The sequence below is a fragment of the Trachemys scripta genome, chromosome 6 (genome assembly GCF_013100865.1).
Source record: "Trachemys scripta elegans isolate TJP31775 chromosome 6, CAS_Tse_1.0, whole genome shotgun sequence".
In the NCBI taxonomy this organism is placed as follows: domain Eukaryota; kingdom Metazoa; phylum Chordata; order Testudines; family Emydidae; genus Trachemys; species Trachemys scripta.
Genome location: NC_048303.1, coordinates 31899614 through 31916875, shown reverse-complemented (window position 1 = coordinate 31916875; position 17262 = coordinate 31899614). Strand labels below are relative to the sequence as shown.

The 17262-nt window shown below is 43.7% G+C and overlaps 1 protein-coding gene across 3 annotated transcripts in view; it reads right to left on the bottom strand.

Moving 5' to 3' along the window:
• DDX4 (DEAD-box helicase 4) overlaps positions 1–17262 on the bottom strand; it is a 103189-nt gene that overhangs the window by 57666 nt on the left and 28261 nt on the right. For 2 of the 3 annotated variants that reach the window (XM_034774740.1, XM_034774742.1), the window contains exons 6-8: positions 16984–17028; positions 5290–5385; positions 4845–4922 (exon numbers count right to left, since the gene is read on the bottom strand). In XM_034774740.1, coding sequence (XP_034630631.1) covers positions 4845–4922; positions 5290–5385; positions 16984–17028 — 219 coding nt within the window. The remainder of the gene's footprint in view (positions 1–4844; positions 4923–5289; positions 5386–16983; positions 17029–17262) is intronic. The other variant, XM_034774741.1, reaches the window with a different exon arrangement.

Here is a 17262-nt window from a genome sequence, read left to right as displayed (position 1 = left end):
GGTTTCCTACAAGCTTCTGTCCTCCAAAACTCTTCTCCTTATTGGTCGGGCACCATGAACAGGGATAAAAATTAAAAGTGTAATGGAAAAAAGGAGAGGGCCAGTTGAACCGCATGCTTCAAGTGGAGGCAAGACACCAGGGAGTTAGCGAGGCAGTCCCAGTTCTCTGAACAGCTTCAGTTGGCAATAAATTGAGAAGCTAAAAGAGATGTTTAAAAAGTGAGAGAGGATAACCTCCCTACTTGGAGGTTGAGGAGTAACCCAGTTTTAACGACTCTCAGAGCACACACACAAAAAAAACACTCACCCAAACTCTGTTGGCTTGCGTATTTCCAATTATTGGAATCTCGCACCACAGTGATGCTTTTTCTTGGCAAATTGTTCTATGATACTGTTCAGCTCCAATCTTGCTGTCTCATCTTTCTCAGTTGCAAGGAGAGCAAGGTCACTCAGCTGTGTCTGACACAGTGCTGAATGCATTGGTGAGAGTCAACAATATTTCCGGAAAAGCATCATAATGTCAAGTTCTCTTGAAATTCAAGTAGCTCTGGACTCCAAATGACAAACTAAACACCTCCGCAGCATTTGCAAAGTAAGACATCTTGAAAGACTCATGAACCAAGTCTAAAGAAAAATATGACTATTTTCCCATGAGTTTAAGAATTTCCTCCTTTGACTCTTCTAAAGCTATATTTTGAAGTCGTCAGGGATGGAGGAACCAAATAGTGTAGCTACCTGTTGAAATCCCTCACATTGAAATGTTAGTTCCCCAATCATGCCAAAACCTTGAAGCATTTCCTTTGATGGTTATGCTTGACTTAACACAGAATCATGTGAAATTTTGTCATCCTTGCAGCATACATGTTTATTCCTGTGGCTTGGATAGACTGCATTTTCAAAACCCATTGCTTCCCACTGTTCTGAGATTCTTTTACAATTTCCTTCAGATCTGAGTTTCCTGAACTCATTCACCATGTTCTCAAATATCTGTAGGACTTGGAAAAGGTAAATTTTCTTTGACTGAAGGATTCCAGAGACTGCAGTCCTGATAACTAAGCTCCCATGCCCTAACAACCTGAGGAAGAACATCCAATCCAACAAGGACAGTTTGCTTTTTGCTCAAGGTATGTCCTCACTCCTGCATTGAGTGACAGTTTTATCTTCTAAGCATTCAAATATATTCTGAAAATTTACTATCATTGCCTCAGCGGCTTTCACTTGGGTTGCCCATTTAGTCTTGCAGAGTACTTTAGATGTACAGGTCGTCTTCGTTCTTCAGAAGCCTGTTCATTTTAATCTGCTGCATCAATCCTGTCAACTTCTTCAGAGGCCTGAAGTACATCAAGTTCCTTTACTCTTTACAAAACTGTACTCTCTTGAGTAAGAGTTTGAAGATAAAGACAATTTTTAGACTTCATTAGTTTTTGCCCATTGATAGAATCTGAAATATTTATATATTTCCTGCAAAGTTGTGAAGAAAACCATCAGGTCTATACTGGCTTTACCTTCAGTAGCATGAATCAAAACTAGGTTAGTCTGATGTCTGGGCAATGGTTACATGGTGCATACACTATCTCCCTTACCTTATTCTCTCATATTTGCTTGCAATCCCACATGAGCTCTGCCATAACACTAGCCATCACATCCCTGGCCAGACATGTATTTGGGGTTTAATCCATACTTGCAGAATAAAACATTAGTTAACTGATCAAACAAGGATTCAGCATCTGCCTCACTTACTGCTATAAAGCTAATATCCATGGTTGTATCTGCAATGACAGTAAAATGAAAACTTAACTTCTTTGCAACTAATAAGTATGTGTCTCCTAGTATCTGATGTTAAGAGACTTAGTTCATCAGTAACTGTCTTGTTCAAGTACTTGATTCTCTTGGCGTCACTGACATGATGGGCAAAAGTTGTACTAGGTCTGGCAAGTAGCTTAAGGATGCTCAAGTAAACATCACAATTGTTGCTCTCCAGCACTCCACAGTGGCTGTGGAAGGACTAAAATTTTGACCATGTCAAGCAATATTTTAAGTATTTCTTGCCATTCCATAATATTTTCAGATCTTTGTTTATCAAAACATGCATTGATACTATGACCCTATGAACAATATACTAAGCCACTGGATATGCAAAACCTTCAAACAGTGCATTTTTCATTCTGTAAATGAAAATGAAAAATGGCAGTTTGTTCGTTTGGGCTCACAAGAACCAATCATACAAGGATACGCAATCGATCAGGTTATAAAGCTGAATCTTGAAAGTAACTTTTATCAGATGGGGACTTGAAACCTATTTCAGCAGGAAGACTGGTTTGTCCTGTTTCGTTGCTGACCTGCTCATCTACAAGGCCCTTGGTTTTGTTCCCGTCAAGTCTGTCTACAGGTTTTAAACAATTAGCCTACCAATCAGCTTTCAGATCTCACACCTGAGGCTTCAAATTCTGTAACAGGAATGTACAAAGACACAGGGATATACAACACTTCCTGGAGAATCAACACGAACATAGGAAAATTACCAAAAATAGCTAATTGAAGATGGGAGTGGGGGAGAAAACCTTTCTGAAAAAGAATGTAGGGACTGGGGAAAAAAAGTTTGTAGGCCCCAGACATCAAACCCGTGAAGTTCAGCCCTGGAACAGTAGCTAAAGACTAAGGCTGCCAATTAATTACTGTTAACTCAAGCAAATAACTCAAAACAAATTAACTTGATTAAAAAATTAATCGTAATTAATCGCAATTTTAATCACACTGTTAAACAATAATAGAATACCAACTGAAATTTATTACACATATTTTTGGAGGTTTTTCTACTTTTCAAATATATTGATTTATATTACAACACAGAATACAAAGCATACAGTGCTCACTTTATATTATTTTTTTATTACAAATATCTGCACTATAAGGAAGATAAACAAAAGAAACTGTTTTTCAATTCACCTCATACAAATACTGTAGTGCAATCTCTCTCATGAAAGTGCAACTTACAAATGTGTATTTTGTTACATTACTGTACTCAAAAATAAAACAATGTAAAACTTTAGAGCCTACAAGTCCACTCAGTCCCACTTATTCTTCAGCCAACCGCTAAGACAAACAAGTTTGTTTACATTTATGGGAGATAATGCTGACCTCTTATTTATAATCATCTGAAAGCGAGAACAGGAGCTCACATGACACTTTTGTAGCCGGCATTCCAAGTTATTTACATGCCAGATATGCTACACATTCGTATGCCGCTTCATGCTTTGACTTTATCTTGTTACAGTGCAAATATTTGTAATACAAAATAATATAACAAGTGACCACTGTACACTTTGTATTCTGTGTTGCAATTTAAATCAATAATATTGTATATACTCGTTCATAAGCCGAATTTTTTTAGTAAAAAAGAGAAGCACCAGAGATGGGGGTCAGCTTATGAACGGGTATAGAGAGGGAGAGATGGGACACAGCCCCTTCCTCCAACAAAGGGAGCAAGGAGAGGCAACACAGCGAGCAGAGACAAAAGGGAAGAGGCAGAGCCAGAGTCTCTCCGCTTCTGGCCACACTGCTCTCCTCCTAGCCTCCGAAGCAGCTGCAGCTCTGGGGCTGCAGCTGCGCCGCTCAGTCCGGCCCGCCGGAGCAGCTCCAGCCAGGTCAGAGACATCCTCCCTTGGCCCATCCCAAATAAGGTGGGAAGGGATGGGATGGGGAGAGTGTTGGGGTCCCGGGTTAGGGGTGGGGTCATGTGTGGATGGTCACAGGGTTCCTCCCTTGACTCCCAGCTTCTCCCCTGCCAAAAAATTTCCCCACCAGTTGCTGTCCCGGCCCTTCAGGGTAAGCAGCTGGCACACCAGGACACTTTGTTTACTTAGGTTTACCTCTGTGCCTGCGGACGCTTGAGGTAAACAAACCATCTCAGCCCACCAGCGGCTTATCCTGGGAGCCAAAGTTTGCTGACCCCTGAATTATAAGGTCGGCTTATGAATGGGTTATAAAAATTTTCCATTTTTGCTTATCCACCTTGGCGGGGTCGGCTTATAAACGAACCAGCTTATGATTGAGTATATACGGTATTTGAAAATGTAGAAAACACCCAAAAACATTTAAATAAATATTTATTTATTTAACAGTGCAATTAATTGTGATTTTTTTTAATTTTGCAATTTTTTTTAATCGTTTGACAGCCCTACTCAACAGCCATGCCAGTAATAGTTCTATTGTCTGATAATAAAGAATCAGACCACCAGCTCAGATATCCACCACAATAACCAATTGCTATACCCTGCTGAACAAACATTCTGAAAAACTGACTAAGCTATTTGCCACCTACAATGTAAAGACCTGAAACACTGATTCTTGGAGGACCCATAAATTTAAAGTACTAATTCTAAACCAGTGATCAGGAAGGTGGTGTTTCAATCCTTAGAAAGTGTTGAGTAGTTAAATGAATCCAGCCTGCTTTTTTGGGGGTAGAGGACATCATCATTCCAATGAGTGATTCATGTATTCTAGTAAATAGAAACCAGCAGGGCTGGGAGCATACATGTAGTTGTATAAACAAATCCAATGTCAGTAGCAACAAAATAATTCTATAACCTGGATTCTGCATGTGATACCCCAGTTGCAGACACCCTGCTTTTCTCTTTAAAAGAGGCAAGACCAAAAGCTTTCCAGGCCCTCCTATGTCTGTTAGGTTTCTTCTGTGTTTGAGTGTAGAGATAAACTAAGTTAATACAGCTGTAGGCTAAAGAATGCTTAGGGTTAGTGAAGAGAATGGAGTCGAGGAGCAAGCAGCTCCAAATAAATCACAAAAAAAGATTTAAATAAATACTTTACAGAAAGTATAATCTTACCTGTAGGACCTCCAAACCCTCCTCTCCTAGAGATAAAGACGCTATCAGACTGCTGTCCTCGTTGCTCATTTTCATTATCTGTAGTAATTCATACCCAAAGTAATCAGAAAGTAATTATACAAAGCGTAAGTGTTCAAGCCTGAATTAGCAATTTCAACTCAATGAACTAAAAAAAAAAAAAAAAAAAAAGTGGCAATCCCATCAGGTTATCATTTATAAAACTATATTATTCCTAAAAAACTCCCACTCTGCAATATCAGAAGTGAACCTGTTCATGTACATTTTAAGTTTCCATATATTTCTGAAGCACCAAGACCATTCCATAACTTGTACCTTCATTTATTCCTAAAAATCTTCTGGGAAAGCCCTCTGTCTACTCAAGTAGTAATTGAATTGAATTTTTGCTCCATGATGAATACAAAAAGCTGAATGCCATACAACTTACTTTGACTTTGTGCAAATCCTATACGGCCACCTCTGAAACCCCCTGCAACACCTCTTCGTGTGCCAAGTCTTTCTGAATAGCTTCCTTCCTGGAAACCTACAATACAGAATAACAGCAATTTAGCACCTTAGTTTACACTATTATTTTGCATCCGCAGACTTCAAAGCACTTCTCAGAAAGGAGAATAAACATGATCCCAAAATTACAAGTGGGAAACCTTAGGTGCAGTGATTTGAAGCGACTTACCCGCAGTCTCAAAGAATCAGGTCCTTTTCAGTATGCTACTCTTTACATTCAAGCAAATTTATATAAAAGCTATTCTGAAGCAATTATTACAGTTCGCAAGACAACAAGAGTGAAAAGCTACCCTTTTTGTTGGTATTCTTTCTTGGTACTATACAGTGACAGATTATACAAGTGGAAGGAATTAAGGCCTTGGAGTATTCTTCCACACTGCACTTCTACATTTGTGGATTAAGATACACAACTCCCTACCCTCCAGTCTCCCACTTTGGTACAGATTCTCCAATGGTTAAACCAGAAGACTGAGTCAGATCAGGATACTATACCTATCTCCATCACAGTACATGACACTTCTAATGAATCACTTGTCTCAATGCACCAATAATGTAATGAAGTATTCTCAGTTTATTAACTGTCTAATCCTGGGTACCTGTACTTTTATTTGATTTTACTTGTGAAAAAACGGCTAAGAATATGGAATACAGTACAGCAGATAATTTCAGATTTCTGGTACCAAAACTTCTTGTCAAGTTAGGGTTTTGGATGACACCACCAAGAAAACCTCGCTCCACTTTGCAAGGTTAAGTGTGTCTAGGAGTCCTTTCTGTTGTTCACTAGAAAATTCCAGACAGGTGAAGAGCACAGCTGCAGCAGATGAGCTGTAAGAGGAAGGAATTTGAGATCCCTTCACTCTGACACAGTACACATAAGAACACAAGCAAGGTCTTTGGCTGGGAAACCAAGAGGTTCACAACATCTGAGAATCAAACTGTCTGGACCACACAGAAGCGATCAATATCAGCGTCCTGTATAATCTTGAAGAGCACTCTAGAAATCAGTGGGACTAGTGAGTAAGCATACATCAGAGATGATCACATGATTAAGAAAGCATCAGACAGGAATTCTGAACTCAGATCTCTCCCTGAAGCCAAAAGCCTGACACTTGTTTTGCACTGCGAACTGGTCCACTCAAGAGTAGCCCACTCAAAGGAGATGTGCTGGAGAATGGAGTCTGATCTCACGCCTGTGACTGGAAAAGAAGGTCTGCTACACTGTCCTGCAGGCTAGTATGCATACCATCAAAAGGGAGATTTGGGATCTGATGCATTAGCTCCATAGTCTGATTGCTTCTTAACTTAGGGGGAAGATCTCACCCAGTGCTGCAGGTTGGCATAGACCATGGTATGCATATTGTCCATTGTTATCAGTATAGAACAAGTGATGGAAAACTCAAAAGCTTTGCGCACTGCTCCGAGTTCCCACAGATTGATATGCATCTGTGTCTCTCATGCAGTTCGAAGGCCCTGCACTTACAGACCTACATGATGCTTGGTAGGGGCATACACTGACCTCAGCCAGACCTACATGCATCCAAAGGCATAGTCTAGCATATAGCACAACGAAGGGCACAAAGCCATGTGCTTAAGTAGGTGAGAAATCCTCACTGTGGTCTCTGGGTTAGATTCCAACTGTGCTAAGATTATCATTGATAAACTTAACATTGACAAGTCACTGGGACCAGATGGCATTCACCCAAGAGTTCTGAAAGAACTCAAATGTGAAGTTGCGGAACTGTTAACTAAGGTTTGTAACCTGTCCTTTAAATCAGCTTCTGTACCCAATGACTGGAAGTTTGCTAATGTAACGCCAATATTTAAAAAGGGCTCTAGAGGTGATCCCAGCAATTACAGACCGGTAAGTCTAACGTCTGTACCAGGCAAATTAGTCGAAACAATAGTTAAGAATAAAATTGTCAGACACATAGAAAAACAAACTGTTGAGCAATAGTCAACATGGTTTCTGTAAAGGGAAATCGTGTCTTACTAATCTATTATAATTCTTTGAAGGGGTCAACAAACATGTGGACAAGGGGGATCTGGTGGACATAGTGTACTTAGATTTCCAGAAAGCCTTTGACAAGGTCCCTCACCAAAGGGTCTTATGTAAATTAAGCTGCCATGGGATAAAAGGGAAGGTCCTTTCATGGATTGAGAACTGGTTAAAAGACAGGGAACAAAGGACAGGAATTAATGGTAAATTCTCAGAATGGAGAGGGGATCCTCGGACCGATCCTATTCAACTTATTCATAAATGATCTGGAGAACGGGGTAAACAGTGAGGTGGCAAAGTTTGCAGATGATACTAAACTGCTAAAGATAGTTAAGACCAAAGCAGACTGTGAAGAACTTCAAAAAGATCTCACAAAACTAAGTGACTGGGCAACAAAATGGCAAATGAAATTTAATGTGGATAAATGTAAAGTAATGCACACTGGAAAAAATAACCTCAACTATACATACAATATGATGGGGGCTAATTTAGCTACAACAGGTCAGGAAAAAGATCTTGGAGTCATCGTGGATAGTTCTCTGAAAATGTCCACGCAGTGTGCAGAGGCGGTCAAAAAAGCAAACAGAATGTTAGGAATCATTAAAAAGGGGATAGAGAATAAGACTGAGAATATATTATTGCCCTTATATAAATCGAGGATACTCCTTCATTTCGAATACTGCGTACAGATGTGGTCTCCTCATCTCAAAAAAAATATACTGGCACTAGAAAAGGTTCAGAAAAGGGTAACTAAAATGATTAAGGGTTTGGAACGGGTCCCATATGAAGAGAGATTAAAGAGGCCAGGACTCTTCAGCTTGGAAAAGAGGAGACTAAGGGGGGATATGATAGAGGTATATAAAATCATGAGTGATGTGGAGAAAGTGGATAAGGAAAAGTTATTTATTTATTCCCATAATACAAGAACTAGGGGTCATCAAATGAAATTAATAGGCAGCAGGTTTAAAACAAATACAAGGAAGTTCTTCTTCATGCAGTGCACAATCAACTTGTGGAACTCCTTGCCTGAAGAGGTTGTGAAGGCTAGGACTATAACAGCGTTTAAAAGAGAACTTGATAAATTCATGGTGGTTAAGTCCATTAATGGCTATTAGCCAGGACGGGTAAGGAATGGTGTCCCTATCCTCTGACTGTCAGAGGGGAGATGGATGGCAGGAGAGAAATCACTTGATCATTGCCTGTTAGGTTCACTCCCTCTGGGGCACCTGGCATTGGCCACGGTCGGTAGACAGGATACTGGGCTAGATGGACCTTTGGTCTGACCCAGTATGGCCTCTCTTATGTTATTATCAGGTTCTCGAACCAGTCCGCAGGCAGAAAGGCTGTGGACTTGTTGAAATCCAACCCTGGAATATTTGAGCAGTAGTTAGGTTGGACTTCTGCATGCTGACTTTCAAGACCAGATGCACTGTAACTGCTAACACCTTGGTGAATGCCCTCAATGCAGTCAATAGTCCAAAAGGTAGTAACTCAATAGTGAAAATGTTCATGACCTGTCACCAACCCTTAGGTACTTCCTGTATGATGGAACAGATATATGGAAGCATGCATTTTGGAGGTCAAGAGATGCAAGTCAGTCCCTGGATCCAGGGAGATCATTATCAAAGCAAGCATAATCATCCTGAACGTCAATCTATGAACATGTTAAGTGTCAAGTCCAAGATGGACTGTCATCCCCTTTTCTTTTTGGGGATGACAAAGTATTTGCTGTAGAATCCCCTCCTTAGGTATTGACGTAGGACCCTTTCTTTCACTCTAAAAGAAGCTAGAGGACCTCTTGATGTAGCAGATCCTCCTAAAACAGATCCTTGAAGAGAGATTGGGAAAGAGGGTTGGGAGTATGCACAACGTGAACCTGGACAGAGTATTCTGTTGTAATCATATCCATAACTCACTGGTCTGAGGCGACGCAAGAACATGTGTGCCTGAGAAGGGCTAGATGGTCCCCAAAAGAAACTCAGTGGTTCTGGATCAATGGGAATAAGTTTGAACCTTCTGACAGTCCCATCAAAACAAATGTAGATATAGAACATTGTGGGTTCTATATTATGTTTTGCTGGGATGGAGACTGCAATGAGTGAGCTGCAAAGGTTGTCCATGTCCTCTGGAAACTGGAGAGATACCTGTTTCTGGAAGGATCAGTCAGTCTTTGGTGACAGGAAGAAGATGGAGCTGATCTTTATGAGATGTATAATTGTGGTCTGATGTGCTCTCTTTTAGGGACTAATGTGAAGACCCTGAGGGATCTAAGTTGCCTTGGAGTGCTTCAGTGTGTGAAGGGTTTCATCAGTTTTGGAGCTGAACAACACTGATCCTTCAAAGGGCAAGTCCTCCATTGTAAATTGCACCTGCAGGTTAAGCCCTATCCTTGCAGCCACAAACCCTCTTCCCAACTACACCGCAGCTGAGAAGCTGGTCTTGGCAATTAGATGGCCTTGTTGACCACAGTATCAAACTCTTCCCTTTGCATCTGCTAGTAACTTCTTCATAAAACACATGAATTTTTCAATTCAATCCAGGAAGTCATACTTACCCATCAGGTCTGGTAATTTTTAATACAGCATTGCAAACTAGTGGCCAAATAAAATATCTTTTAGGATCACAGTCTTTTGTTCTGATGTGTATGATGGGTTGATATACTGATTAATCAATCTTAGACCACAGTGGTCAATAAAGGTTTGGTCTCCCGAAGGCTACAGCATCAGGAGTATCATCATCAATATGATTAAAATGAGACACCCTAGAAGTACATGAGAAGTGCAATTTATCAGAAGTCCCTTTATTAACGTATCTACCAAGCAGATAAACAATCCCACAAACAATGGGACTGTTGTTCTTCGAGATGTGCTGCTCATGTCCATTCCAATAGGTGTGTGCAAGCACCACATGCACGACTGCTGGAAAGCTTTTCCCTTGCAGTACTCGTCAGGTCGGCTGTGGAGACGCCTAGAGTGGCATCTTTATGGCGGTGTATATATGTCCCTGCTGGCCTGCCGCTGGCTCAGTTCCTTCTTGCCGGAGTACTCCGACAGTGGGGAGGCGGGAGGGATTTGGAATGGACATGAGCAACACATCTCTAAGAACAACAGTTACGAGCGGTAAGTAAGTGTTTTTTCTTCTTCGAGTGATTGCTCATGTGATGTGTATTCCAATAAGTGACTTGCAAGCAGTTACCCCGAGGAGGGGTCGGAGTTCACCTAATTGCCAAGTGCAGGACAGCTCTACCAAACCCAGCATCATCCCTCACCTGCTGGATAATGGCATAGTAGGAAGTGAAGGTGTGAACTGAAGACCAGGTTGCCGCCTTGCAAATGTCCTGGATAGGGACCTGCGCCAGGAATGCTGCGGACGCCACCTGCGCTCTGGTAAGAGTGCGCCTTAAGCGGAGGGGCTGGAACTTTAGCCAGGTCATAGCAAGTCCTGATGCAGGACGTGATCCATGACGAGATGTGCTGTGATGAGATCGAGAGCCCCCTCATTCTTTCAGCGATAGCAATGAAGAGCTGCGGTGACTTACGAAACGGCTTTGTGTGTTCAATGTAAAATGCTAAGGCACGTGTAACATCCAATAATGGAACATGCGCTCCCTGTTAGTGGCATGGGGTTTAGGAAAGAACACAGGTAAAAATATATCCTGGTTCACATGAAACTGGGAGACAACCTTAGGCAGGAATGCAGGATGGGGGAATAGCTGCACCTTGTCTTTATAAAATACCGTATAAGGCAGTTCGGAGGTCAGTCCTCTAAGTTCGGATACCCTTCTAGCGGAGGTTATAGCCACCAGAAAAGCCACCTTCCAGGAAAGGTAGGACAGAGGACAGGTAGCCATGGGCTCAAAGTGGGGCCCCATGAGTGAGGACAGGATCAGGTTGAGGTCCCGGGGGGAACGGGCTGCGTAATGGAGGATAAAGTCTGTCCAGGCCCTTAAGAAACCTGCTCACCATGGGATTACCGAAAACTGATGCCCCCCGTCGTTCCCGGGTGAAAAGCCGAAATGGCCACAAGGTGTAGCCTCAGGGATGATCTTGCTAACCGTTGGTGCTTGAGATATAAAAGATAGTCCAAAATAAGGGGAACTGGGCCTGATTATGGCTCAGTTCCCCTTTGGTCGAGATCAAATGGCAAAATGCTTCCACTTATCCAGGTACGTGGCTCGAGTGGAGGGTTTCTTGCTTCCTAACAGGACCTCCCTCACTGAGTGTGAGCACTGAAGCTCAAGAAGGTTTAGCCATGGAGATTCCACAACATGAGGTGGAGGAACTCGAGGTTGGGGTGCTGTACACGGCTGTGGTCCTGTGTGATTAGGGTCAGACAGAGAGGGAGCGCTAGTGGTCTGTCCACTGAGAGGTTCAGTAACATGGTGAACAAGTGCTGGTGAGGCCACGCTGGTGCTATGAGGATCAAAAAAGCCCTGTCCTAACAAGTCTTGAGGAGCACTCTGTATAAGGGTGAATGGCAGGAACGCGTACAGTAGGTGACCTGTCCATGACACCCTTGATCTGGTCCCCAAGAACCGGTGCCATTGACTCCGGCTCCAGTTGCAAAATCGTTGAGTCCAGCGAAAATGGACTCTCCTACCCGGGACAATTTGGAGGAAGAGCTTGATCTCCCCTCCACTCTGGACACAAGAGGCGGCTCGAGACCTCATTGCCACGACAGCGCAGTACCTGGCTAGGCAGGTGCGGGGCCTGACTTTGCAAACTCAGGCACCGCCAGTGGCACCGACGACGGCACCGACTGCGGTGCAATGCCCAGCACCATGGACTATTACGACACCTGTCTCCGCACCGAGGGCGGCACTCACGGTGGCACCACCATTGATTCATCATCAGGGGAAGCCCATGATGTTGCGGCGCTGATCTCAGTCTCAGTCTCCCCGGTACCACTCCCCGGCACCGTCCGGCTCCGCTCCCCCGTGGTCAGGTACAGAATACTCCTCAGAAACAGAATCATCTGTGTCCCGCCACAGCCACTACCGCTCCCAGTCCCGATCACCATTTGATATTTTGTCTGCTTTGTAGGCAGCAGGGGCACTACAGATGGTGTCAGCCAGATCACTTGTGCAGGGTCCATAATGGCTTCATTCATCAGAAGTGCAATCCTACCCTGAAAAAACAGATTGCTGAATATCCATTAGTTTATGCATAGGTTCCTGGATCTCCTCCACTGGGATTTGTAAGGAATCAGACTAAGTCCTGAAAACCCTGAAAGTCATCCCACTGAGGCATACTGGGGATGAAAAGGAAATCATAGTGGTTCCCAATAGATCCGCCAAGGAAGAAACTCTGTTTGGTACATCCTAGCACTGGGAATAAGGCTGAGCAGGTGGAAGTTCAGAGGCAGATTGCATAGCCAGGGCCTTAGGAAGAGTATTAGAACTATCCAGACCAGCCTTTTGTTACCCTTTCTGCCAGGGAAAGATCAAAGCCCCCCAATATGGCACATTGACAGATGGAGAAGGGCCTGGTGGATATGGTGTTAAACTTCTGCCCATGTCCAGGTGCTACCTGGTGCGCAAGAGTATGTGTCTCACAATGAGTACTTCGATCCTTTATTCAAAACCAAATAAAGGTGAAAGAGAACTACTAGAAGAATACATATGGGAATTTTCCATTCCCTGCCTATTGTCTGACACCAGAGAGGAAGCTGACACGAAGGAACATATCCACTCTAAGTAGGTCCCATAGACACGGGAACTGATGGCAGCACCATCAAGGCACTCTGGGTCACAGGCTGTGTAGCCTACGAAGGTAGTTCTGGCATCAATGGAGATTCCAGCTCCGGCAGCACACCAAGGTCCATCGGTGCCATAAATGTCAATGGAGCCCCATGGCACTGAGGTAGAGATGATGCCATGGTGTCCTGCAGGCCAGTATAGATGCTGAAGTCTGTGGCAGTGGAAGCAGTGGCATCAGAATAGCCTTTGGCCTCCAAACAGCCTTCGTCAGAGCTGATATTGAAGAGCAGAAGGTTAAAGAAGCCAAGTTCTTAAATAAAGCAGCTTTCAGCAGTGGCACTCAACAACTAATCCAAGTATAGTCTGCTTGTGCCAAGGATTCCACACATTCATGAGCTCAAGCTTCAGTATAACCACATAAGACCATGAAGTCTCAGATTTGAAGAAAGAGGGTAAACCTCTTCTTTAAGCTCTTTGTTTGGAATCTACTCCTGGGACTTCTTGTGACCTATTCAATTTCTGAGAGTGTCTTATCAGATTTGGTTGATCTTGGAAACAGGACTGAAGATGAAGCACTGAGTCAGCACCCACACTCTTCAGAACAAAGATCATGGTTTTGGGGGGTTTTGGGGGGGGCAGGGGGAAGTGCCCTCTTGTGACCTGGGTTCAATGCCAGACTCATGGACTTGCCCATTAAGTGGATTTGTAGCTGGGCTGTGATGATTTTCCTTGGATCAGACAGTCATCAAGATACAGCAACACTATGCCTTGTTTTCTGAGGTGAGCCACCACCACTACTAGGCATTGTTGAAAACCCTTGTGAATGCAGACAAACTCAAGAACCAGACCCTAAACTGATAGTGGTTTTATCCTTCTTGAAACCTTTATGTATGGGGTGTATGGTGATATGAAAGCAAACATGCAAGTCAAGAGCAGCAAACCAGTCCTGTGGCTCTAATGAAGGAATTATGAAGGCTAGAGTTACCACTCTGAACCTGCTGCAACAAATGAAGGCATTTAATGCCCTCAGCTCCAAGACAGGGCAGCATCCTTTTTTCTTGAAGATTAGAAAACAACTGGAATAAAACCCCCTCCCTCTGTACTGAAGCAGTACTTCCTTTACTGCTGCCACAGAGAAGCAATTCCACTTCCTGCTGAAATAGTCTCTTTGAAAGGGAGTCTCTGAATAGAGACAGAGAAGGGAGTGGGTGATAGGGCTGGAATTGTAGGAGGTATATTATTGTTTCTATAACCCAGACATCTGATGCTACCATGCTGAAAGGCTGCCTCCAAACAGAGAGTGGATGAAGATTAAAGATCCATCTGCATCGTTGTAGAGCAGTCGTCTCCAACCTTTTTATGCCCAAGATCACTTTTTGAATTTAAGGGCAACCCAGGATCTACCCCACCCCTTCCCCAAGGCCCTGCCCTGCTCACTCCATCCCCCCTGCTCTCCATCGCCCACTCTCCCTCACCCTCAACTCACTTTCAGAGGGCTGGGGTAGAGGGTTGGGGTTCAGGAGGGGGTGCAGTCTCTGGGTTGGGGCCAAGGAGTTAAGGTGCAGCAGGGGATGAAGGGTGCAAGATCTGGGAGGGAGTTTGGGTGCAGGAGGGGGCTCCAGGCTGGGTCAGAGTGTTGGGATGAAGGAGGGGGTTGGAGTGCGGCCTCCCATGGGGTGGCACTTGTCTTGGGTGGCTCCTGGTCCGCGGCGAAGAGGTGCTGCCACTAAGGCCCCACACCACTGCTGGAAGGGGCCAACGCACCCCTGTGGTCCCAGAGAGGGGGGCAGGTAGCTCTGCACACTGTCCATCTCTGCAAGCACCACCCCCACAGCTCCCACTGGCCACAGCTCTCCGTTCCTGGCCAACGGGAGCGGTGTGGGCGGTGTTTGCAGGCAGGAGCAGCGCGCAGAGGGAGACCCCTGCCGCCGGGGCCACTTTGGGAGCAGCGTGGGACTGGGGCAGCGGCAGTGGCTAGTGGCAGCCCTGCTGTGCCACCGGAGATCGCGATCAACTGGGAGATTCTCTAGGATTGACCGGGAGATTCTCTATGATCGACCAGTTGGTGACCACTGTTGTAGAGTGCCTCTAGACCAATCTGTCAACGTGACTGCTTCAAAGTGGTGGCAGGACAGGATGTGGATGTTGAGGCCAAAGGACTCTTCTTTTGAAAGCAAAATCTCCTTCCATGGAGGGTCAGTGGACTTGATAGAGGCTATTACCCAGTATCTTTTACTATGTGGTGCAGGGCAGCTTTCCCTGCTTCCTTCTAGGAGTTAGTGTATATATTCCAAGAGAATAAAGTGCAGCCCAGGAGTCCTTGAACAAATGAAGAGCCTCATCTTTCTTCGCAGTGAAATGTTCCACCACTGACTGTATCTCCCTTGTGATGCTGGAAGATAAGTAGAGCATCCCGGCTCCAAACAATTGAAATTTTCATGGAATGGAATGTGGTGTCAGAGGCATCCAGAGCTTCCTGAAGGAATGTCCTGGTTATCCACTGTCCCTCAAATCAAAAATTTAAATTCCGCCATGCCTCTTGCAGTAGTTTGTCAACAAAATCCAGGAACTTATAATAGCAGGATATGATTATATGAGCTAAATACTATCACTTGGTAGTTAGTGATCCTAAATTATAGGCTGGCTAATGATTAACTCCTAACAAATCAAACTGTTTTGGTTCTCTATCCCAGTAGTTCTCAACCTTTCCAAACTATTGTACCCCTTTCAGGAGTCTGATTTGTTTTGCATACACGACGTTTCACCTCACTTAAGAGCTACTTGCTTACATAATCAGATATAAAAATACAAGTGTCACAGCACACCATTACTGAAAAATTGCTTACTTTCTGATTTTTACCATATAATTATAAAATAAAGAAACTGGAATATAAATATTGTACTTACATTTCAGTGTACAGTATGTAGAGTAGTATAAACAAGTTACTGTATGAAATTTTAGTTTGTACTGACTTTGCTAGTGATTTTTATGTAGCTTGTTGTAAAATTAGGCAGATATCTTAGATGAGTTCATGTACCCCCTGGAAAACCTCTGCGTATTCCCAGGGGTACATGTACCCTGGGTTGAAAACTACTGCCCTATCCCATCATTAAAAGGGATAGCCACCGTTAGGAGGAACAGTTTTAAATCCCAGGGATTTAGGGTCCGTCTATACTTACCTCCGGGTTCGGCAGTAAGCAATCAATCTTCTGGGATCGATTTATCGTGTCTTGTCTAGACGCGATAAAATCGATCCCGGAAGTGGTCACCATCGACACCGGTACTCCTGCTCCGCAAGAGGAGTACGCAGAGTCGACGGGGGAGCCTGGCTGCCACGTATGGACCCGTGGTAAGTACCTTGTAGTTCGAACTAAGATACTTCGACTTCAGCTACGTTATTCACATAGCTGAAGTTGCGTATCTTAGTTCGAACTGGGGGGTTAGTGTGGGCCAGCCCTTATAATCAGACAGGGCTAAATCCCCAGGAAAAACAAAATCTTCCTGTCAAAACCAAACCAAAAAGAGCTGAACTATAAAAAATATATTTACCAACTCATAAGCTATCCTAACTATGTTAAACCTAACCACGCTATTATTGTCACATCTATCTACGTATCTACACTAAGATTAGAAAAAATAAGTGTTGTGACAGACACTAAAGTTCCATCTCACAGCCCTGGGTAGTAAGAAGGAACGAGGGACGGCTGGGCTCAGTCTACTCTACATGCCCTCAGTAGGAGGGCTTTCAGAGCGCATGCATGGCCTCAGACTCCAAGAGTGAAAAGGCTGAAATCTCTAGCACATGGGAACATGTGCACCAACAGTAGAATTTATATGGACAATCACTCAAAGAACGTTAGACTCCCTTGGAGATAGAAAAAACAGAGCTGCTATCAGTGTCACTTCGTCTTTGTGGTCTTACCTCCTCTCCTTGAAAGCGCTCTTGATTGGCCATCTTCAGTAGATTCTTCGAGACAAATGAATTAAAATTAAAATTTAAACAAACTTGTCAGGTCTCTGTGCTGAATTGTACACACCACTAAAAAGCAACAGAGGGTCCTGTGGCACCTTTAAGACTAACAGAAGTATTGGGAGCATAAGCTTCCGTGGGTAAGAACCTCACTTCTTCAGATGCAACTGAAGAAGTGAGGTTCTTACCCACGAAAGCTTATGCTCCCAATACTTCTGTTAGTCTTAAAGG